At 38.7% G+C, this 23811-nt stretch overlaps 2 protein-coding genes across 2 annotated transcripts; one reads left to right on the top strand and one right to left on the bottom strand.

Moving 5' to 3' along the window:
- Positions 1-947: 947 nt before the first annotated feature.
- On the top strand, positions 948-16261 carry LOC309700262 (cytochrome P450 2J2-like). Its single transcript, XM_082523729.1, has 9 exons — positions 948-1573; positions 6277-6439; positions 6525-6674; positions 7215-7375; positions 8338-8514; positions 9398-9536; positions 9628-9815; positions 14241-14382; positions 15370-16261. Exons 1-9 carry the CDS (start codon positions 1373-1375, stop codon positions 15543-15545), a joined length of 1497 nt encoding a protein of 498 aa, XP_082379855.1. The 5' UTR covers positions 948-1372; the 3' UTR covers positions 15546-16261.
- A 2313-nt stretch (positions 16262-18574) lies between these two features.
- Positions 18575-20519, bottom strand: LOC309700261 (uncharacterized protein). The gene is made up of 2 exons (XM_082523728.1): positions 20033-20519; positions 18575-19141 (listed from the first exon to the last, which is right to left on the bottom strand). The coding sequence occupies exons 1-2, from the start codon at positions 20290-20292 to the stop codon at positions 18871-18873; spliced, it is 531 nt and encodes a 176-aa protein (XP_082379854.1). The 5' UTR covers positions 20293-20519; the 3' UTR covers positions 18575-18870.
- Between the last annotated feature and the right edge of the window lie 3292 nt (positions 20520-23811).

The raw sequence follows: 23811 nt of genomic DNA, 5'->3' as shown, positions 1-23811 counted from the left end.
GATTCAGGGGGTGGCTGTAGCTCAGGTGGCAGAGCAGGTCAGCCACTAATCAGAAGGTTGGTGGTTCGATCACAGGCTGCCTCCTGGCTGCATGCCAAATATCCTTGGGCAAGATATCGGGTTGTTTTTCTTTACTCGAAGAGATCAAATTATTGGTGGGCCATGTTTGCCTACTGGTGGTGGTCAGAGGGCCCGGTGGCGCCTGTGTCCGGCAGCCTCGCCTCTGTCAGTGCGCCCCAGGGCAGCTGTGGCTACAATGTAGCTTGCCATCACCAGTGTGTGAATGTGTGGGTGAATGACTGAATGTAGTGTAAAGCGCTTTGGGGTCCTATGGACTAGAAAAGCGCTATACAAATGCAGGCCATTTACAAATGCAGGCCATACCATTCATAGAATCAGCACACAACCATAAGTCTAGGCCTTTTAGTCCAGATTCTCTTCACTTATGTTTGTAAAATGATCAGGGAAGCTACTGCAATTTTGCCTGACCCAACCCCCGGGCCACGAAACACCCAAAAAGTTGGGGAACGCTGGTCTAGAGAACACTGGTTAGCTAATGCTGTCGTCAAGTAGCCTATCACTAGCAAACAAACAGCAAGCCAAGTGAGGAACATATGTATAATGCTTAACGTTTATTAAAGGAAAGTATCCTAAATTGACTTCAAATTCGGCGGACAGGCGGCGGTTTCTCGCTTCTTCACTTGTATTTCGAAATACTCGAAGGCGGGTATTTCGAAGTCGCAAAGGAATGACGTCACAAGAAGGTGATTGGTCACTTGCAATGTTGAACCTGGAACAACATTAATTATGATGATGTGGGAGCAACGCTGACACGAGGAAATCAGATCGTCCCAATTTTAGACTGATGTGGGCCAAAGCCTAGCATAGCCTGTAACGTTATTATGACGGACACATTTTATGAGTGAACTTGAATTTAAGTGACTTACAGGTTTCTTTGAAAAATACTTTCTTATATCCAGGTCCTTCCTTTTTGCTGCAAATCTCTCCTCCTTGCAGGCCCTCGCAGCGCAGGCTTGCCGCTGCTAAAACTAAACAGAGCTCCCTGAAAGGCACAGCCAATCACATTGGCCATATTTGTCACATGACGTAGGACTCCAGTAGAGAACGTAATTTAACTCTTTCTGTACCGTTAGGTGAATGAGACGCTGACAGATCGTTTTTTTTTTCTTTCTATCGGGTTGTTTTTCTTTACTCGAAGAGATCAAATTATTGGTGGGGACAATTCAATAATCGCTCGATGTTGGTAGGGACACGTCCCTTCCGTCCATGCCAAATCTACGCCCTTGCAGTGGTGTTTAACTGATTGTGTTTGTCCTCTGTTCACTTGTAGCAGGACAGATGAAGAGAAGATATGGAGTTGATATACAATCTTCTCGGCTTGGAGTGGATAGATGGCAAAATTATTTTAATATTTTTGACTGTTTCTCTACTGTTGACAGATTTTCTGAAGAACAGAGTGCCAAAAAACTTTCCTCCTGGACCCTGGGCTCTTCCTTTCATTGGTGACCTTCATCGTATCCAATCTACCAGACTCCACCTGCAGTTGACAGAGGTATGAGTCCATTCCTAAATAAAAAGTTATTATATAATAATAAAATTAAAAAACATTTGAAATTGAAAAAAAAAAACCTTCATTCAACCATACAGATTTCACCTGCAGCTCACTGACTAATAATAAAAGCAGAAAAATAATGTGAAAGGAAACAAACATGTGAAATGAATCACTGGAGTGCAAGGAGGCATAATTTACACCAAAGTAGACAGAGTCGTTATTTAGCTTGCATGAGGCTTGAAGGAATTGTATCATGTTTAAGGCTATATATATATATATATATATATATATATATATATATATCACTAAAGCACTTCTAGATGGATGCAAACTGCATTTCGTTGCCCTGTACCTGTGCATGTGCAATGACAATAAAGTTGAATTCTATTCTATTCTATTCTATATTTAGCAAACTTTTTAAATCAAATGGACACCAGTATATCCTGCATTAGAAATGAAACTGAATTAGTCCATTTAAATAAATGAAATAATTGTACATTTACATCAATGGGCAATAATCTTTAATAGTTTTTTAGTTTCTTTCTTTGAGGTTTGGACTGTTGGTTTAACCAAAAAAAAATTATCATTATCATTTTCTTGCTTGGAAATTGTTATTTACTTTTTATCTTAGTTTTTTGTTTGTTTGTTTGTTTGTTTGTTTTTTACTAAAATTCTACTGAGAAGTGAAATAATTGAGAAATACTTTGTATTTGTATTGCATTTAGCTTCCTCCCGTGCCCATGAGGGTAAAGTGAAGGGTTCAATGAAGCTAAGAGGTTCATTGATCCCTTCACTGAACTGGTATTTATTGCTCACAAGTTTAGCTATTTAACTGAATATTAACTTAACGGCCTCATTACAGGTAGGCTAACACCTGATATAGTGACATTTTCATAACTATAGGAACTTGTCTTATTGCCAAAGCTGTTCTGAATTCCCCACTCTGCTGAATGCAGAATAAGAATATTTTATTAATCTCAGAAGAAATTAACTGTGGCCTACTAACTTAAAGCAGTTCTGATATTAAGTAAAAAACAACAAAAACCTTTTCTTATATAAATTGCAAAATATGAATATATATAATATATACTACTCCTACTTTCATCTCCGTAATAATAACCGCCTTCGTCCCTCACTCACTCCACACAGTACCACCATACTTGTCAATGCTCTTGTCACATCTCGTTTAGATTACTGTAATTCTCTTCTCTATGGTCTACCTCATAAATTCTCCATAAATTGCAGTTAGTTCAAAATACAGCTGCTTGTATTATTTCCAGAACTAGATCCACTGAAGTAGACAGAGTCGTTATTTAGCTTGCATGAGGCTTGAAGCAATTGTATCATGTTTAAGGCTATATTTAGCAAACTTTTTAAATCAAATGGACACCAGTATATCCTGCATTAGAAATGAAACTGAATTAGTCCATTTAAATAAATGGAATAATTGTACATTTACATCAATGGGCAATAATCTTTAATAGTTTTTTAGTTTCTTTCTTTGAGGTTTGGACTGTTGGTTTAACCAAAAAAAAAATCATTATCATTTTCTTGCTTGGAAATTGTTATTTACTTTTTATCTTAGTTTTTTGTTTGTTTGTTTGTTTGTTTGTTTGTTTTTTACTAAAATTCTACTGAGAAGTGAAATGATTGAGAAATACTTTGTATTTGTATTGCATTTGGCTTCCTCCCGTGCCCATGAAGGTAAAGTGAAGGGTTCAATAAACCTAAGAGGTTCATTGAACCCTTCACTGAACTGGTATTTATTGCTCACAAGTTTAGCTATTTAACTGAATATTAACTTAACGGCCTCATTACAGGTAGGCTAACACCTGATATAGTGACATTTTCATAACTATAGGAACTTGTCTTAATGCCAAAGCTGTTTTGAAATTCCCCACTCTGCTGAATGCAGAATCAGGATATTTTATTAATCTCAGAAGAAATTAACTGTGGCCTACTAGCTTACAGCAGTTCTGATATTAAGTAAAAAACAACAAAAACCTTTTCTTATATAAATTGCAAAATATGAATATATATAATATATACTACTCCTACTTTCATCTCCGTAATAATAACCGCCTTCGTCCCTCACTCACTCCACACAGTACCACCATACTTGTCAATGCTCTTGTCACATCTCGTTTAGATTACTGTAATTCTCTTCTCTATGGTCTACCTCATAAATCCCTCCATAAATTGCAGTTAGTTCAAAATACAGCTGCTTGTATTATTTCCAGAACTCAGAGGTGTGGACTCGAGTCACATGACTTGGACTCGAGTCAGACTCGAGTCATTAATTTTATGACTTTAGACTTGACTTGAAAAAATGTTCTAAGACTTGTGACTTGACTTGGACTTTTACACCAATGACTTGGGACTTGAATTGGACTTGAACCGGTTTACTTGAAAAGACTTGATATTTTACCCCAAATATAAAATTTAACATGCATATTATATAGAGATTGAAAATGTGACGTCATTCACGGGTAGAACCGCAAAGGATTCTGGGAACTCGTGGCAAGCGGTACTAGCGCACGCAGGCTTTCAATTGAAACCAGTCACACAGCGATAAAAAGAAACACAAAAATGTCAAGAAGCTGTTGTGTTATTAACTGCACTAGCTGGTCGCATGACAGCCACGGGAAGCCGACGGGTAAAGAGATCGGTTGTTATCGGATTACGTCGTTGAAGAGAAATTGTTCGAGCCATGTTTCCGAAGTAACAAAGATGCGACTGGATTGCAGCCATTCAAAGACCAATTATAACGTCCCAGAACCCTCCAGCTCACAGGTTAGTCTGCTCCAAGCATTTACACAAAGGTCAGTCTGCTGTTGTAGTTAATGCGTCATTTTTCTTAACATAATTGGTGATATAAGTTACAAGCAAGTCTGGCGCTGAACAGAAATTGTAGCGCTATGCTCCTTTATTTATTGTGCATAAATAGTGAATTGTCCTGACACAATATTGTGTTTCGCTTCTGTTATTATGGTACATTGACAAAAACATACTTTTATTCACAGGGTAAAACAGTTGTTTTGTATCACTAATTGTCCAGTGCGATTACAGCATACAATATTATTGTCACTGCTACATTTCTGTGATGCTACCAGAAATTATTTCCACTGCTAATTAATTACCGTTGAGCTCAAAGGTCCTATTAATAAACGGTTAACGAATGTGTATTTATGACGACGATTTGTGAGACTGGTAAACTTATGATACTTACGATGGTCTTTACTTTCTACACGGTGCATTTCAAGGTCCTGCACCCATCCGTCGTTAAACTGTACCTGGGCTTGTTGCAGTGACCGGAAGTTACTAAACTTCATGAGTGTATGCACTCACTCCAAGAACCGTATGATTATAAATATGCATATAAATATGCTACGATGAGATAGCTGACTTCATCTAACTAGCAAATGTTTTCCAGGCTACGTTGGTGATGCAGTTTTTTTTTAAATTATATTTTTTTAAAAATATCATTTATTTATGTATGATATTTTTGTCATGCGATTTTAAAGCCGGTCCTACAACCGCATCCAAGAATAACATGCAGCTTATCTCAGAACTGTCGGTGAAAATTATTCTTGGAGCTAGGTTTAATTGAGCTGCATTTTAAAGAGGTGCAATTTCACAATTTGTGTATATTTTCTAAGTTCACTATTTTGTCATGTGTTGAGAAAAACACAGATTTAAAAATTACATGGTCTAATATTTACATTTAGCATAACTGCAACATGCTTTTTTTCGGGGTTTTTTTAAAGACTCGAAAGGACTTGAAATTCAAAATTTCAGACTTGTGACTTTACTTGGACTTTTACACCAGTGACTTGAGACTCGACTCTGACTTGCCTGACATTACTTGAGACTTGACTTGAGACTTGAGGATAAAGACTTGAGACTTACTTGAGACTTGCAAAACAATGACTTGGTCCCACCTCTGCCAGAACTAGAGCCACTGAACATATAACACCTGTTCTTAAACAGCTCCATTGGCTCCCAATTCACCTCCGTGTCAATTTCAAGATCCTGCTTCTCACTTACAAAGCGCTTCATAACCTAGCTCCTCCATATCTATCCGATCTTCTCCATACATACTCACCCCCGTACACTCCGCTCTTCTTCAGCTTCCCTTCTGTCAGTTCCACCTGCTCACCTGACTACCATTGGACTCAGAGCCTTTAGCTGTTTTGCCCCAAGACTTTGGAATGCACTTCCACTTGTTCTCCGGACCACACACTGTCTCACCACTTTTAAATCACGTCTCAAAACTCATCTATTTAGAATTGCATACACCTGATCTGTCTTAGTCCATTTTTACCTGCTCAGTTTTTATACTTGCCTTTAGACTTTTATGACTGTTTATGTCTAAATTTTATTTTACCATGTTTATTATATATACATATATTTTGTAGGTTAATTGGTTAATCCAAATTGCCCATAGATGTGAACGTGAGTGCAAATGGTTGTCTGTCTCTGTGTGTTGGCCCTGCGACAGATTGGCGACCTGTCCAGGGTGTACACCGCCTCTCGCCCTATGACAGCTGGGATAGGCTCTGAACGGCGCCTATAAATAAAATGTACTATTATTATTATTATTGTTATTGTTATTGCTATTGTTATTGTTATTATTATTATTATATATAGCCTCCTCAGAATGTATCATGCTCCAAAAACAACAATATACTGTCTGTGTTCAGTTTGCAGAGAAATATGGAAACATTTTCAGCCTTCGACTCTTTGGTGGTAGGATTGTGGTCGTTCATGGCTACAAACTTGTGAAAGAAGCCCTGGTTCACCAAGGAGAAGACTTCGTGGATCGCCCAACTATGCCCTTATTTGAATCAATTATTGGGAATAAAGGTAGTGTTGGCATTTTCCCTCCAAAATTCCAAAAACTTGATTGAACTGATCACATCAGGTCTAATTTAATTTTTATTTCCAAAAGGTCTTGTGATGTCAAATGGTTATCCCTGGAAGCAACAGAGGAGATTTGTTCTTCACACATTCAGGAACTTTGGTCTGGGGAAGAAGACCCTGGAGTCATCCATCCAGCAGGAGTGCCAGTATCTCACAGAGGCTTTCACAGATCAGCAAGGCACAAAGAAAAAAAAACAATATAGTTACATGTTATCTATGTTTAGTATGTGTGTTTATAAAATTTAAATATAATTCACCATTGCTTACCATATGACATGTTTATAAGGTTCACAGTACTAAAGCACATGGCCTAAAAGGTTTCCTTAATAATTGTCCCACTTTTCATTACCTGTAGCTCATCACCTGATTTATGCTTTAACAAGGAGTTCTAATCAGAGGCCAAACATTAAAAACAGCACCCACTCTGTTTCTCCACTTGTTGACATGCATTATATCCTGTTCATTTGATTTTAGTTTTATTGATATAGCTCCAATTCTTTGTTAAGATTCACAATTATTTGCTGAAATGTTCTGAAACACTCGGGACATTTCCCTAATCCTTTACACCAAAGTTTATTTGACACCCTTGGGTAAGAGTTGGAGGTGCATTTCACTTGCAATTTTCAAGGTCCCCTTTGTTCCCAACTATGTATTTGAATTTTAATTTAATTAATTAATTTTTTTAATTTTATGGATGTTTTTTCTCCTCATTTTGCAGGCAGACCCTTTAATGCTAAGAACCTGATTAATAATGCAGTCTCAAACATCATCTGCTGTTTGGTGTTCGGCAATCGATTTGAGTACACTGACAAGCAATTCCAGCATATTCTCCAGATGTTCAATGACATTGTTCGATTACAGGGAAATTTGACAGTACGGGTGAGTGCATGTTATTCACACACTCATGTACTTCTAGTTCCAGTCTCAAACATGGATGTAAATGTGTGCTTAATCAATTTGCATATCTATCTGCTGTGATGTCCACTTGGCGGTTTTTCACCACTGTGCATTACAAGTGAAATACACTCCAGAAAGGATTATTTACTGAATGTGGATCTACAATACAGCAGTATCAGATTTACCCATCGCCGTAAAAGCCAAACAGAACCAATTCACCCATTCATTTTCTAACATTTCCTGGTTAGATACAGTAAGGGCAACAGTTTAAGCAGAGCTGCTTGTTGCTATTATAAAACCAATCACACCGTGATGATGAGTGTAAATCCTAATGAATGAAGCCTTAGCTTGACACCCCTGACTTCTAGCCTTAAATTAATTCACAGTTCCAAGCAAACAGCTCAAAAAGACTTTTTAATAAACTTCATTGAGCCTTTTTTACTTTGACACATTTACAAACATTGTGGCAGTGATATGTTTCACACTAAAATGTTCGAACCATTTTAAAAATGAAGAGAGACGGACAGGTCACAAAGCTGTGTGACTTCACTCTTAACTAAATTGCCCTTTTGTTTTCTTTGTTTTGTTTTGTTTTCTTGGTGCATGCCCAACTTGTGCCCTGTATAGAGGTGCCATCCAATAATAAACACACTTAATATGAAAACAAACAAATGACCTACCTAATTACCTATACATAAACTAATTCAACTAAATAATTATCCCACCTTTAAGTTATTACATTAATACGGTGGCCCTGAGAGGCCAAACGCACTGCAACAACAAAAAGGCTGCAAAAGCAGTAGGGAGGGCCTTTCTTGCAATGATACAGCTGCAGGTTTCAAACCTAAAATTCATGAACACACAGTAATAATGATCTTTATTATTGCTTATGTTAATACGGCCAGTCAATTAGATAATCTGGTTACTGTCTTCCTGCTCTGCAGATGTACAATACAATACCCTGGCTGATGAAGTGGCTGCCTGGATCACACCAGACGATATTTATCTTGACAAAGAAATTAGTTGAATTTGTAGAAATTAGGATCAAAGAACACCAGGAAAACTTTGACCCATCATCACCAAGAGACTACATTGACTCCTTTCTCAAAGAAATGGGAGAGGTTAGTGTTTTCATGTCTATCTCGATTTGCTTTAATAAAAAAAATTAATTCCCCTCTCGCCTCTGCAAGTAGTCTATCCTTCAAGCTCAGGTCCTCTACCAGAGGGCTGGGAGCTTAAGGGTTCTAACTCTAACTCTTCTGGACAGAGGGATCTGCTGGAGCCATTCACCTAACTTGGGAGTCACTGCACCTAGTGCTCCGATTACCACTGGGACCACTGTTACCTTCACTCTCCACCTTCTTCAGCTCTTCTCTGAGCCCCCGGTACTTCTCCAGTATTTGGTGTTCATTCTTTGAGATGTTACTGTCATTGGTACGTTTATCAGTACGTCTTCTGCTACATCTTCTCCTGCTTGTCTACAACTACTATGTCTGGTTGGTTAACCATCACCATTATGTCTGTCTGTATCTGGAAGTCCCACAGGTTCTTAGCTCCGTCATTCTCAACCACCCTAGGGGGTGGTCTGTCCTCAGTGTCTGCAATGTTTCCTTCTGGTAGTGTGATCCCCTCCGTTCTGACAGCCTTACCTCTCTGAGAGGATTTAGGTCTATGCAGAACATCAGTGTGGACAGTGCATCTCCTTGGTAGATCCTGTTGGTCTCTAGTGTTGTTCGCCACATCCCTGTTGAGTTCCTGATGAAGGCTCTTAGGGTCCTGTTGATCTTGCACTGTTACGGTGCACTCGGTGCAGTGACCCCGGAGCAAAGCAAGTGGCTCCAGCAGATACCAGGAACAACATCCAAGATCTCTGCACCTTCATGAGGGCGAGAGGGGAATTTAAAATTTTTTATTCTTTACTGTACAAAACGTTTTGATAAGATGGTTTGTATTTATATTGTGTACATAATCAAATATAACAATTTTCTCTTGTATCATTGATAGAAGGAAGATAAAGATTCTGGGTTTTATCTCGAAAATTTGATGGCTTGCACAATGGACCTGTTTGGTGCTGGAACTGAAACCACAACTACTACTTTACATTGGGGACTTTTATATATGATCCACTACCCTGATATACAAGGTGTGTCAGGGTAATATCTATCAGGGATACATATTTTGTGAGCTTAGTCAACTGTGCACAACACTTATTTTCCTGTTTTCTGTGTGTGCAGAGAAAGTCCAAGCTGAGATAGATGCTGTGGTTGGTTCATCCAGGCAGCCGTCTACAAGTGACAGAGAAAACCTGCCGTTCACTGATGCAGTTATTCATGAAATCCAGAGAAGTGGAAATATTGCCCCACTTAACATACTTCGCATGGCAAACAAGAACACAGCTCTGGATAAGTACTCAATCCCAAAGGTACACAATCAACCAGTAACAAATGTGTGCCAGTTAAAAAGAAAAACTCTGAGATAATCAGATGTGTCAAAGGTACATACTAATAATGGATTGCATTTATATAGCGCTTTTCTAGACACTCAAAGCACTTTACAATTCCACTATTCATCCACCTTTCCCTCATCCACCTGCTGGGCTCAGTGGAAGCTCCACCATAGCCACCACCAAACAACTGAGTTATTTTTACATTTTACACATCGGCCAGCTTCTGGCCAGTCCACCACCTTTCGTTGTTTATACTGTTACAAAAAAACGAATCAACAAACACACACAAATAAAACCCCATCGGCCCATAAAAACAAAAACTCCCCATTGGCCCACCGGGCAGATGCCTGCTATGCATGATCTGATGGCCAGTCCAGCTATGGCTCCAGGAGGTTTTTAGTGTACATGATGTGATCAGCTGATCTGCTCTTCTCTGTAGATTTACACAATTACACAACAAGTGTAGATGTGTTTTTTCATCTATCCTGGCAGATGTCTATCCCCCTACACTTTATACAGAGTTGCTATAAAGTTTAAATTCAGTGAAGTAATCTAAGCATGATCATCTAAAATGCAAAGTCGCTGCTACACTTGATGTAACCTAAATCAGACCAGGAGCACCACAGCTACTGTGCACCAGTCCAACACAGTGCTTTACTGTAAATTCAGCCCTGTAATGCAAACTAACCTGTTTATCCTGGACAAAACTACCCAGTATTTCCATGCAACATTTGAATAGCACAAAGTTAATATAGGTTAGTTTGTTTTGCAGGACATTTTACGACAATGAAAATACATAACTTATCAAAACATATCATACAAAGTTCCAACATGTGGTTAAAATAATGACATTGCATGTAAGCTTTAAATTTTCTGTTTAAGCGTCACTGTGCAGTCTCCAGCTTTAAATCTAACCTCTCTTCCTCATCTCCTGTCGGGTTTTTCTTCCCAAATCTTTATCCATCTCCCAGTGAAGTTAGCTCTCATTCTCTTCTCTCCCTGTGAAATCCATCAACTTGACCTTTAGCTATGAACGCACTGTGCGAAAAAGTGCACACAAACAGCTTGTGTGTTTTCTGATGTTTGCTGAGCTAATAGAAACTGTCTGTGAAGGAAACTTAAAGAAGTCCAGACGCTTTTCTTTTCAGGCTACTTAGACTGATAGAAACATTGATTTTTAAATTGCATGCAACTTAAAAAACACTCGCTTCATCCATCCTCCTTATCTGTAGCACTAGCTAGATGCTGAAGTACCACCAACACAACATACAGACACCTGCCTTATTAAAGTTCCGGCCAACTTTAACCCCTGAGTATAAACGTTATAAATGATAACACTGAACGTAAAGTAATGAGCATTTTCTGAACACGTAAGGAGTAGAAAGTACAGATATTTGTTTAAAAATGTAGGGAGTAAAGTACAAAGTTGTCAGAAGAATAAATATTCAAATACAGATACCTGAAAACTAGACCAGGTGACCCTGAATCCCCCCTTAGTTATGCTGCAATAGACATAGGTATGGGGGATTCCCATGATGCATTGAGTTTTTCCTTTCCAGTCTCTTTTCTCACTCACTATGTGTTAATAGACCTACGTCTAGCCTACGTCTATTGCAGCATAACTAAGGGAGGATTCAGGGTCACCTGGTCCAGCCCTAACTATATGCTTTAGCAAAAAGGAAAGTTTTAAGCCTAATCTTAAAAGTAGAGATAGTGTCTGTCTCCCGAATCCAAACTGGAAGCTGGTTCCACAGAAGAGGGGCCTGAAAACTGAAGGCTCTCCCTCCCATTCTTCTTTTAAATACTCTAGGAACAACAAGTAGGCCTGCAGAGCGAGAGCGAAGTGCTCTAATAGGGTGATATGGTACTACAAGGTCATTAAGATAAGATGGGGCCTGATTATTTAAGACCTTGTATGTGAGGAGCAGGATTTTGAATTCAATTCTGGATTTAACAGGAAGCCAATGAAGGGAAGCCAAAACAGGAGCAATATGCTCTCTCTTTCTAGTCCCTGTCAGGACTCTTGCTGCAGCATTTTGGATTAGCTGAAGGCTTTTCAGTAAGTTTTTTGGACATCCTGATAATAATGAATTACAGTCATCCAGCCTGGAAGTAATAAATGCATGAACTAGTTTTTCAGCGTCACTCTGAGACAGGATATTCCAAATTTTAGAGATGTTGCGCAAATGGAAGAAAGCAGTCTTACAAATTTGTTTAATATGTGCATTGAAGGACATATCCTGGTCAAAAATGACTCCAAGGTTCCTCACAGCATTACTGGCGGCCAAGGTAATGCCATCCAGAGTAAGAATCTGGTTAGATACCATATTTCTAAGCTTTTCAGGGCCGAGTACAATAACCTCAGTTTTATCTGAATTAAGAAGCAGAAAGTTAGCGGCCATCCAGGACTTTATGTCTTTAAGACATTCCTGCACTTTAACTAATTGGTGTGTGTTATCTGGCTCCATGGACAGATAGAGCTGCGTGTCATCTGCATAGCAGTGAAAATGTATGCTATGTCTTCTAATGATGCTGCCTAAGGGAAGCATGTATAATGTAAACAGAATTGGTCCTAGCACTGAACCCTGTGGAACTCCATAATTAACCTCAGTGTGTGAAGAGGACTCTCCATTTACATGCACTAATTGGAGTCTATTAGATAGATATGATACAAACCACTGCAGTGCAGTACCTGTAATACCTACAGCATGTTCTAATCGCTCTAATAGGATATAATGGTCAACAGTCGAATGCTGCACTAAGGTCTAGAAGGACAAGCACAGAGATGAGTCCACTGTCAGAGGCCATAAGAAGATCATTTGTAACCTTCACTAAAGCTGTTTCTGTGCTGTGATGAACTCTGAAACCTGACTGAAACTCTTCAAATAAACCATTCCTCTGCAGATGATCTGTTAGCTGTTTGACTAAAGCTGTTTCTTTGAGCAGTTTTGTAGGAATGGGGTCTAAAAGACACGTTGATGGTTTGGAGGAAGTAATTATTGAAGTTAACTCAGAAAGATCAATTGGAGAAAAAGAGTCTAACTTAACATCAATGGTACTAAGAGTAGCTGTAGATAATATTACATCTGTGGGATGATTATTGGTAATTTTTTCTCTAATGATAAAAATTTTATTTGTGAAGAAGTTCATGAAGTCATTACTAGTTAACGTTAAAGGGATGGTTGGCTCAAAAGAGCTCTGACTTTTTGTCAGCCTGGCTACAGTGCTGAAGAGAAACCTGGAGTTGTTCTTATTTTCTTCAATCAGTGATGAATAGTAAGATGTTATGGCTTTGCGGAGGGCTTTCTTATAAAGCAACAAACTATTTCTCCAGGCTAAATGATGATCCTCTAAATTTGTGACACGCCATTTCCTCTCCAGATTACAAGTCATCTGCTTTAGGGTACGTGTTTGAGAATTATACCACGGAGTCAGGTACTTCTGATTAGAGACCTTAGTTTTCACTGGAGCTACAGTATCCAGAGTCGTACGTAGTGAGGAGGTGAAATTATTAATAAGATAATCGACCTCTGTTGGGGTAGCGTTCAGATAGCTGCTCTGCTCTGTGTTGGTACAGGGCATTGAAGATGATAACAGTGGGTAAATTATATTCTTAAACTTAGTTACAGCGCTTTCAGAAAGACATCTGCTTTGATAAAGTCTACTTTATCAAAGTAGATGTCTGGTTTTTTTTTTTTTTTTGTCTGTAAGTAATGAACAAAGAACAGTTACAACTCAAATACTCAGATACTCAAATACCAAGTGTATTAGGGGGGTCATAGGGGGTCATATGATTGTTGGGTTTTCTCTGTATCTATTATTGTACGATCTACTGTTCAATAAAAAGCGCCTTGAGGCGACCGTTGTTGTGATTTGGCGCTATATAAATAAAATAGAATAGGATAGAATAGAATACAATTGAAAATTCTAGTTACAGTAATAAAGTTAGTTTGTTACTTCCCACCTCTGGAAACACCCTGACACGGGAGCATAAGTAATGAACAAAGAACAGTTACAACTCAAATACTCAGATACTCAAATACCAAGTGTATTAGGGGGGTCATAGGGGGTCATATGATTGTTGGGTTTTCTCTGTATCTATTATTGTACGATCTACTGTTCAATAAAAAACGCCTTGAGGCGACCGTTGTTGTGATTTGGCGCTATATAAATAAAATAGAATAGGATAGAATAGAATACAATTGAAAATTCTAGTTACAGTAATAAAGTTAGTTTGTTACTTCCCACCTCTGGAAACACCCTGACACGGGAGCATAAGTAATGAACAAAGAACAGTTACAACTCAAATACTCAGATACTCAAATACCAAGTGTTGATGCTAAAGAACTGTAGCCAATGGGAAGTTCAAATCCTGCAATTTGAACAAATGGTATTTTTCAGGGCACCAAGATCTTGGCTCCATTGCACTCTGTTCTACATGATGAGTCTATGTGGGAAACTCCACATTCCTTCAACCCTCAACACTTTCTGGACCAGGATGGAAAATTTAGGAAGAGGGAGGCCTTCATTCCCTTTTCTGCAGGTTAGTCATCAGTTGCAATCTGTTAGGATGCCTGGGTCGTTGACCCAGGGGTTTTGAGTTTATTATATTATTTATACTTTCTAGTTTTTGGTTTCTTTCAGTTCTGTCTTATGGTTTATGTCTCTGTCTTCTTTAGTTGCTCTGTCTCCCCTATCACCTGCATCCCCTTGTCTAGTTCGCGTCTATGTGTATCCTAGTTCCTATATCCCCGTGTTCAGTCAGTGTTTGTGTCTGCCCTGGTCCCACGTCTCTGTTCCCTTTGTAGTGCCTGCATGTGAGTCTGTGTCTTTGTTCAGTCTGTGTTATGTGTTTCCTGTTTTACTTTGAAGGTCTCTGTCTTTTCTCAGTGTGTTCAGGTTACGCTTCTTTGGTCTCGTCAGTTCTGATTTGCCCCAGCTGTTTTTCCCTCCTGTTACTCATTTCCTGATTGCTCCCTCTGTGTATTTAAGCCCTGTGTTTCTTAGTGTCTGTGTCGCGATCTACCGTTTATTTTGCTGTGTTTTGTCAATCCGCCGGTGTTAGTTTATTTTTGACCTTTTTTCCCCAGTTATGTTATGTTTGAGTTCAGCATTAAAGCTGTTTTGGTTTAAGTTCTGTCTCCGGAGTCTGCACCTTGGGTCCTATTCCTGTCTGCACACAGCCACACCTAACACAATCCTTTAAAACTCTGGTAAATGCTGTTTTAGGCAGAAGTTTAAAAAATGCTACATGTTGCTGCTTATGGTCAACTTTTTGTATATGTAACATTTTATTTTGATTATTTGTAGCATAATCATATTTACACTACTCAATACAGTGATAAAGTGGTGAAGTAGATACAGATTAGCAGATACTCTGCTGCTTGTTCCTTGCATTAAATTGTGTGCTTTTAAATGTTCTTGTGCTTTATTTGTTGATCTAAATGAATACATAACTGTTATAAGCTGTGATTAGCGTGGAAACCCTGTAAATTATGTATTTAAAACATGTAGTCTTGTGTATTCTCAGGTAAGCGTGTGTGTCTTGGGGAGCAGCTGGCCAGGATGGAGTTATTCCTGTTTTTCACCTCCCTGCTGCAGAAGTTTTCAGTTACTGCACCTGCTGGAGAGAAACCCAGTCTGGACTTCATTTTGGGAGCCACACGCAGTCCCAAACCTTATCGTCTGTGTGCTGTGCCACGTTAGAGCACGAGTTATCCTCAGCTGAGCATGTCTGTTTCTCTGCGCTCTCAATTACTGTCTTCTGCTATTGTTTTTGATGCAATGCATAAAGAATATCTGCTTTACTGTTCTCTCTGTCTATCTCTAGCGCTCTAGTGTAAGTAATTAATAAGTAATATATATTTTAAATTGAATTTGAACGTATTTTAATTTTGCACAATTTTTCTGAATAAATATGGACTCACAAATAAAATAATCCTGATGCAATAAAATCCACAGACCATTACCTCTCAAGGGAATCACCAAAACGTCGTACTTATGATATTTTCTCTGCACATTGGATTTGTTGAACCTGTAAATAATTTATTTAGAGATTATTACACACATAAAATACTTTTTTCAAATGATCACTTACCAAAAGAATGAAAATCTGAAAATAATAGCAGAAAACCAGCAAATCTTCACACAAGTCCATCTTTGAGATGATGGACTTTTGAAATTTTCTTCTTTTATCTATATAATTTTTTAAATGGTTCTCCGTGAGAGAAGTTAAACAGCTGAGATGCCTTCCTCACCTGTATAACTACTGGTCAGTGCACCTTATTGTCCTTCCTTGTCTATGGAGATTCAGTACAGCATCTTGTAACTATTTTTTCTTACTGATACTTTGTTTATGCTTTTGTTGTTGAATCTCACGTGTAAAGGAGATTTCAATCTCAATAAATTACTTCATAAAAATACCCATTTGCTATTAGAAAAGGATACTTTTTTAAACGAACTGCCTTTGCATTCAGTTATGTGAAAAAGAAACGTTTCACAGGACACTGCAGTACTTTAAAAAACAAAAACTATCTTTAGCAACAGTAACTTTAAATATTTTCATTCTGTATGACTTGTCTCTCACATAGTTGTAGAGAAATGTTGGCCCACTTTTAATAACTCTTTGTCATCTTCCATCCCAGACAGTAAGCAGACAGAAGCAAATCATCATGTCCCACTAGCTACAAGTGCTATGTTGATAATAGAATAGAATAGAATAGATCTATGTACAATGAGACTGAAAGAAACTTCTGCCCAGTGGAAACATGCAAAAAAAAAAAAAAGAAAAAAGAAAAGGTAGAAGTGCACAGTTCTCCGGTGCTAAGTACATACTCAAGAATAAATATGGATTTTATATATACAGTAATATATAACATTGCACATGTTATATATTGCACAGCTGAGTCTTCCAGAGGGGAGGAGCTGGAAGAGTTTATTGGCAGGATGAGAGGAGTCCCTGAGAATGAAGTGTGCTCGGCGTAGACATCTCTTCTTGTGGACATCCTCAATGGCAGGAACATGAGGGAAAGAGGAACAGGTGGCAAGACAGCTGGAACTAATTGGGCAAGACAAGGAAGTAAAGCACAATACAATAACATGAGACAAAACCTTCAAAGTAAAAAAAGAAATCCACAGACTAAACCTAGAGGCACAATGCTAACGGTGTGTTCACACCGAACGCGATGGACGCGAATAGAGCGTCAGGTTTACATGTAAAGTCAATGGAAAGGCGCGATGACGCGCGATTGCGGGTCCCGCGAAAACGCCAAAACGCGTGAAACGCGCGTCAGTGTAGCGCGTCTGGCGCGTTTGACTCGCGAATAAAACCACGCGCGTGAGTTTTTGTGTTGCATTTTGTGCATACGCGCGTTTAGCGTCTACCGCTCGAGTTGGAAAAACCTGAACTCCAGCGTCAAATCGCGCCGCGACAACCAATCAGGAGCCTGGTGACGTGGCTGTTACCTAGGTCAAAGGGGCAGATCCAGCCAAAGCCTTTCATACTTCAATGGAGGGGAAGGCTAATCAATGCGGTAGCAAACAACTCGGAGCTGTACAACACCAGCTGCTTTCAGTACCGAGACAGGAATAAAAAGGACCGAGCTTGGAGGAAGATATGTGAAGAGATCGGGCAACCTGGTAAGTTCATTCATTTCTCTTTTGAAAGTTTTCACTGACCCGGGGAAGCCACACAAAAGCTAGCAAGCCACCGCTATTTTCCCACTGACGTACAAATACTGTTCTGCTTTTATGCATGTTGTCATTTAGGAATATATTTTGTTTATTAATAAACAGCACACAGTGGTCCCGCTGTTCATCCGTCACTGCTTTGCTTTTTCGCTGATTTTTTATTGCACAGTACAGCATTGCATTCTGCAGCCTGATTGACAAGGCTCGCGTCCAATAGAAAAAACAGCACAAAAACACCCATAACTATGAGCCTCATTCGGAAATACACACCTGCACCGTGAGGGAAAAAGGCGCACGAAAGTGGCGGGCAGATGAAGACAAACCGCAGCATAATAATACTTTTACGTTTTGCAATCTACAAAGGTTTGCACTTTGAGAATCAATTGTGAGAACTGTGACCAGGGGCTAGTTATTCTGAGAACCCCTGCAATAAATGAGGGACCACTGTCTACTCTACGATTATTATATCCAACCTGTTAACATTTAATACTGTATTGATAGAACCAACTGATTCTGCAGCAGAGCATCCCCAGTCCCTGAGCTCCTGCTGCTGCACCCACAGATATGTACAGCAAGCACTGATACCTTTTTAGTCGGTGGGATTCCCTTGTGATCACCTTTACTAAATATCTACAACCAATCTGATTATATCCTGTTATTGTTTTTTTTTTTTTCAATGTTGAAATTAAAATCTAGTAGCAGCCTTCTCATTTCTTTGTGTTTTGTGCTGTTTTACAGGCCCACAGAGGAGGACGGCTCCGAGGCAGATGAGGGACGGGTCCCAGGACGGTCCATCGGCGGTGGAGCTGGCCATCCTGGAGTCCCTGAAGAGGCCACACCAGTCTCCAATGGAGCATTTCCTCCTCAGCCTTGTTCCTGCTCTGGAGAGCAGCTGGTCCTTTTTATTCCTGTCTCTCTGTAAATTCTTATATTTTATATATTTATGTTTAATGTTTTTCTGTTTGAGACTTTTAATATTATTTCAAATAAATTTTTATAATGACTAATGTCTCAGTTCTACTACACAGCAAATGTTGGCACACAACTTGACACATGTAGAATTTATTTCATATTATACTAATGACAAAATATACTGATACAGTGGGATGCAGAAGTTTGGGCAACCTTGTTAATAGACATTATTTTCCTGTATAAATCGTTGGTTGTTACAATAAAAAATGTCAGTTAAATATCATACAGGAGACACACACAGTGATATTTGAGAAGTGAAAAGAAGTTTACTGGATTTACAGAAAGTGTGCAATAATTGTTTAAACAAAATCAAGCAGGTGCATCAATTTGGGCACCACAAAAAAGAAATGAAATGAATATTTAGTGTATATCAATGTGTGTGTCTCCTATATGATATATGGGGTGCCTTTGTCTGGATGTGCTTCCCATCCAGAGCTGCACAGCACAGAGGAAAGTTCCAGCGCTCCTGGAATCCCTCTGTGATGGACCGCCAGTCTCCAGGTGAAGGCACAGCCATGAAGTCGTCCACTAGACAGTCCCAGATGGACGTCGCTGCCTGGGGGATGATCTGGCTCACCGTGGACACACCGACTCTGAAACTGAACGTGATGGTCCTGAAGGAGTCCCCGGTGACAAGGAACCTGGACAAAATTGTTCAAAATCAGTATTATGTGTACTGCAGTTACAAAATACATTATTCAAATTCCAAAATACTTTTGTGATGTCAGATATAAATCACAAAACTTAAATCTTACATAAAACATTTTGTAATTATAAGGATAATTACAAAATGTATATTAGATAATATCTAAAACAGTTGTGTTTTGTTTTAACTTTAACATATCATAATTTGATTGGTAGCAACTTTCACAACTACAGTGAGCCAATCACTCATAATTCCTAAACATGTCAATCAGGTAGGAATGAAGTAAGACATTAATAGAAATAAAGAGTTGTATGTTGACATGTAGCCCTTTCCTTGCTTAAATCATTAATATTTTTGAAAAATTAATCTGTGATAAGACATAGCTTATCAAGATAGAACCATGTAACTAGAGATGAACCAAACTGTTCACAGTTTTATCTAACTCTGTTTTAATAAAGGCTGGTGACGCCTGCTATAGAGTCTGACAGCTGCAGAGATTATATACAAATATTCAACTATCCCAGAATTAAACCAGGTCTAAATAAAAAGGAGTGAGTATCACTACAAAGGTTAACTCAGTGGTCCTAATGCTACAGTTTGATATCAGCAAACACCGAGCGCATACATTGATGTGACACCACAGCCATGCTATCATTCAAACACTGATAACAGCATAAATCGAATTAAATCGGGGCTTGATGAGACCTTCTGAGTATCACTAGAAATATTATAAAGAGTCGTCTCTGTACCACAGTTTGCTTTCAGTAAACACCGACAGCATTCACTGTTAGCATAGCACATCCATGTTAGCAGTGTATAACTGGATGGATTAGCATATTAGCACAGATATCAATAAAGGACTACCGTATTAAATAGTTTTACTAACCTCAGGCAGACGGACAGGCGCTCTGCAGGTGGGATTGAGCGTCTGTAGTTGGTGTCTAGGCGGGCGATGCTGGGACCGACAAGGGAAAGCAGGTCCTCAAACTGGCCGACGGTGATAGCGCTGGAATCGGCCGTCATCCAGGCGCAGCTCCTGGAGCAAGTGGTGAAACTCACCAAACTGCTCATGCCTCTGGAGGACCTGATGGACCCAGGTACGGCGAGGACGTCTTTTACGCTGCTGCTCTGCTCTCCACAGTACATAGAGAAGGGAGACTCTCTCTTCAAGCGCTAGCTCGATAGCTGCCATCTTGCAAAGATACCGGTCTGGCACAACTCCCTCCCACATTCCTCCCACATTTCCGGTTCACGCGCGTCAAAATACGCGCGATGGATTTTTCTTGGACACGCGTTGAGACGCGAATGTACACGCGTCAAATTAGGGGCGTTTGGGGCGTTTTATTCGCGTCCATCGCGTTCGGTGTGAACACACCGTAACACGGAACAGTGGGAACACAGAACCAAAACCTAAGAACTAACTAAGACACATCAAGAAATCAAAGAGTAATAATACCAAAAAGGAAAAGACTGCGTCGCCGACCCAAGACCGTGACAAAAGAAATAACTGGGAACAACCATATTACAATCCTCTGTAATGCACATTGAACCTTTAGGGCCTTCTAAATCTAACTAATGCAAATAAATCACACTGAGGTTTCTTTACACTGAGAGATTTCTTTGTGTTAAAGTTTGCACTTTGCTCACGGTTCAGCATGAGGTGGGACTGCAGCGCTATCAGTGATTCAGGTTACAAGTTAACCTGTGACCTGTTCTCAGGATGTATCTAGTCAGAGATAGATCATTAGTCATAGTTGTTCTGTGTATATGTTCCTATTAAGTGGATTTAAGATTTATGTCAAGTTTAAAGCTAAGGCATTTGGAGGATTTATTTAATGGTTCCACAATATGACTTACCCCAGACAGGCTGTTGTCACAGAAGAGCAAACATGTCCTCTTGTGTTCAAAGTTGACCATGAAAAGTTGAACCTTGACACACCTGGACATGTCTGCTGTTCACTTGTAGCAGGAGAGTTGAATAGAAGATATGGAGTCGATATACAATCTTCTCTGCTTGGAGTGGATAGATGGCAGGAGTATTTTAATATTTTTGACTGTTTTTCTACTGTTGACAGATATTCTGAAGAACAGAGTGCCAAAAAACTTTCCTCCTGGACCCTGGGCTCTTCCTTTCATTGGTGACCTTCATCGTATCCAGTCTACCAGACTTCACGTGCAGTTGACAGAAGTATGAGTCCTTACCAAAATAAAAAATAAAGGTATTACATTTGAGGTTTCAAAAACCTTCATTCAACCAGACAGATTTCACCTGCAGCTGACTAACTAGTAATAAAACAAGAAAACTAATGTGAAAAGAAACAAACATGTGAAATGAATCACTGGAGTGCAAGGAGGCATAATTTACACTGGAGTAGACAGAGTTGTTATTTAGCTTGCATGAGGCTTGAAGCAACTATATAATGATTAAGGCTTTATTTAGCAAACTTTTACTGGCTTGTGCAAGCCCTACATACAGGGTTAATAACAAGTAAAAATATTAATCTATAAAATGGAATCGTCAACCTGGAAAAACAAATCTAGCACAATTCATAAATTAAATGGGCCCTAAAATATACTGCATTAGAATTGTAATATTTTAGTTTATAGACATAAAATTAGTTAATCTGTAACATTTTAATCAATTACATTCAGCAATGCACTAATTCCAATTTCTCAAAAGTTAATTTTTGAAATATTTGTGTAATGGGTTCTGTGATAGTAATTTAGGTTCTTCTTTTGAAGTTTGGACTGTTTGCTTAACCAAATACGCGTTATATGTATAATGTACTTGTACGTGCTTGTAAATAGTTATTTATTTTTCTTTCTATTCAAATATTTTTAACAAGTGAAATTATCACGACAAAAAGGTTAATTATTTTTAGTCGCATTCCTATGTGTATATTTGGCTTCAATCAACCTAACAGGTTGTAGCCTACTATGACTAAATTTTAGCAGTGCTGATATTTAGTAAACAAAAAACAGCAACAAGTATTGATTGTAGAAATGATAAATATAAATAGCCTCCTCAGAATGTATCTTGTTCCAAAAACAACAATATGCCGTCTGTGTTCAGTTTGCAGAAAAATATGGAAACATTTTCAGCCATTTTCAGGAGAGAAACTCAGTCTGGACTTCATTTTGGGAGCCACACGCAGTCCCAAACCTTATCGTCTGTGTGCTGTGCCACGTTAGAGCATGAGTTATCCTAAACTGAGCATGTCTGTTTCTCTGCTCTCTCAATGACTGTCTTCTGCTATTATTTTCCGTTGTTTTTAAGTCAACTCCAGTGAAAACATTTCTTGAAAAAGGCAAAGCCCTGTGGCTGTTTGGGAACTAAGGATGCTGGTATTTTACAAAATAAAAAAAACAGAACATCCACCAGCTAGCAATATTCACACATGGCTTGGAAAGTAACGATAAAAAGATCTCTACCAAATTTACTTTTTTCATATATTCCACCTCTAAGTTTCAGGATGGCTGCTAGGTTTTGTGTAACAAGCATAGGAACAAATGAAGTGTGGACATAAGCTCCTCAGTGGAGGCTCCAACCATGTTACATAAGACTGAGGACATCTTGGGAATTCCAATGTAAATAACAAGTCAGGAGGTTGAGCTCTTCCAGCTGGTTACTATGGAGCTGATTGTAAATTGAAGCTTCAAACTTCAAAATGTATTTAGCTCCAAACTTCTTAAAAGTCTGCTTTGATATTGCTTTTCAAGTCACAGATATTTGCAGAGTTTTTAATGTAAATCTAAATGTAACATAAACATGTTAAGTATATGTGCCAGTTCTAAATATTATTGGTTAAATCTAAATGTTATGGGAAACAAATTTGCAGTATTAACAACCCATTCATTCCCATTTGAGTGTTTCAATACAGCTGGATGATGCAAAAGACTAAAGTACACAAATAGCAATTTGGGGGGCGCTAGCCAAGAAGTTTGCTCAACTGTCGGCCTCAATGTAATAGCAGGAATACACAAACCTGCAAACAAATTGTTGTATAGAGATTAATTATTGGGCAGCATTTAATGACTGACAAACGACTCTGTTACTTTAACTTCCCCTTGTTCAGTTCAACTTGCTTTCCCCCTTTTTTTAAAATACATTTTAAACAATTAATCACTATTCTCTTAAGTCAGTGTATAAAAGCGATCCATTTGAATAAAAGGCACACCGATATCTTTGTTAACTGTATCATTTTAAATAATTTTTCTTTAAAGTTCTCCTCATTATTCTTCCCACATTCCAAACCAAATTAGGAGTCGGGTTTCAAGATAAGGTGCCAGTGCCTTTAACCTACTGGGCGGTTTAAACGTGTCACACACTGAGTGTGTTGTTTTCTTTGGCTCTGAATATGTTATGTAATTATGGCAAGAACCCAAAGGTCCCCAGAAGAAGAATACCAACTACTGTAAACCATACAGGCCAGTAGAGGTCTGAAAGATACTGCTCAAAAACTGATCGTGCTTAAATCACAAATGAGATCTTTGTGAATGAAATATTTAATAAATATATTACGTAATTTTTTGAGAAAAAAAACAAAGTAGACAGTCAGTGAAAAACAAAGCCATAAGCTTTCTAAATTTAACTAAAAGGTAAAAGTTTTATTTCTCGGGTGTTTTCTTAATTAATAAATGTACGAAAACAATAATCCTACACTG

This window comes from Aulonocara stuartgranti (genome assembly GCF_965226115.1).
Source record: "Aulonocara stuartgranti genome assembly, chromosome: 23".
In the NCBI taxonomy this organism is placed as follows: Eukaryota; Metazoa; Chordata; class Actinopteri; order Cichliformes; family Cichlidae; genus Aulonocara; species Aulonocara stuartgranti.
This window is presented reverse-complemented; position numbering and strand designations above follow the sequence as displayed.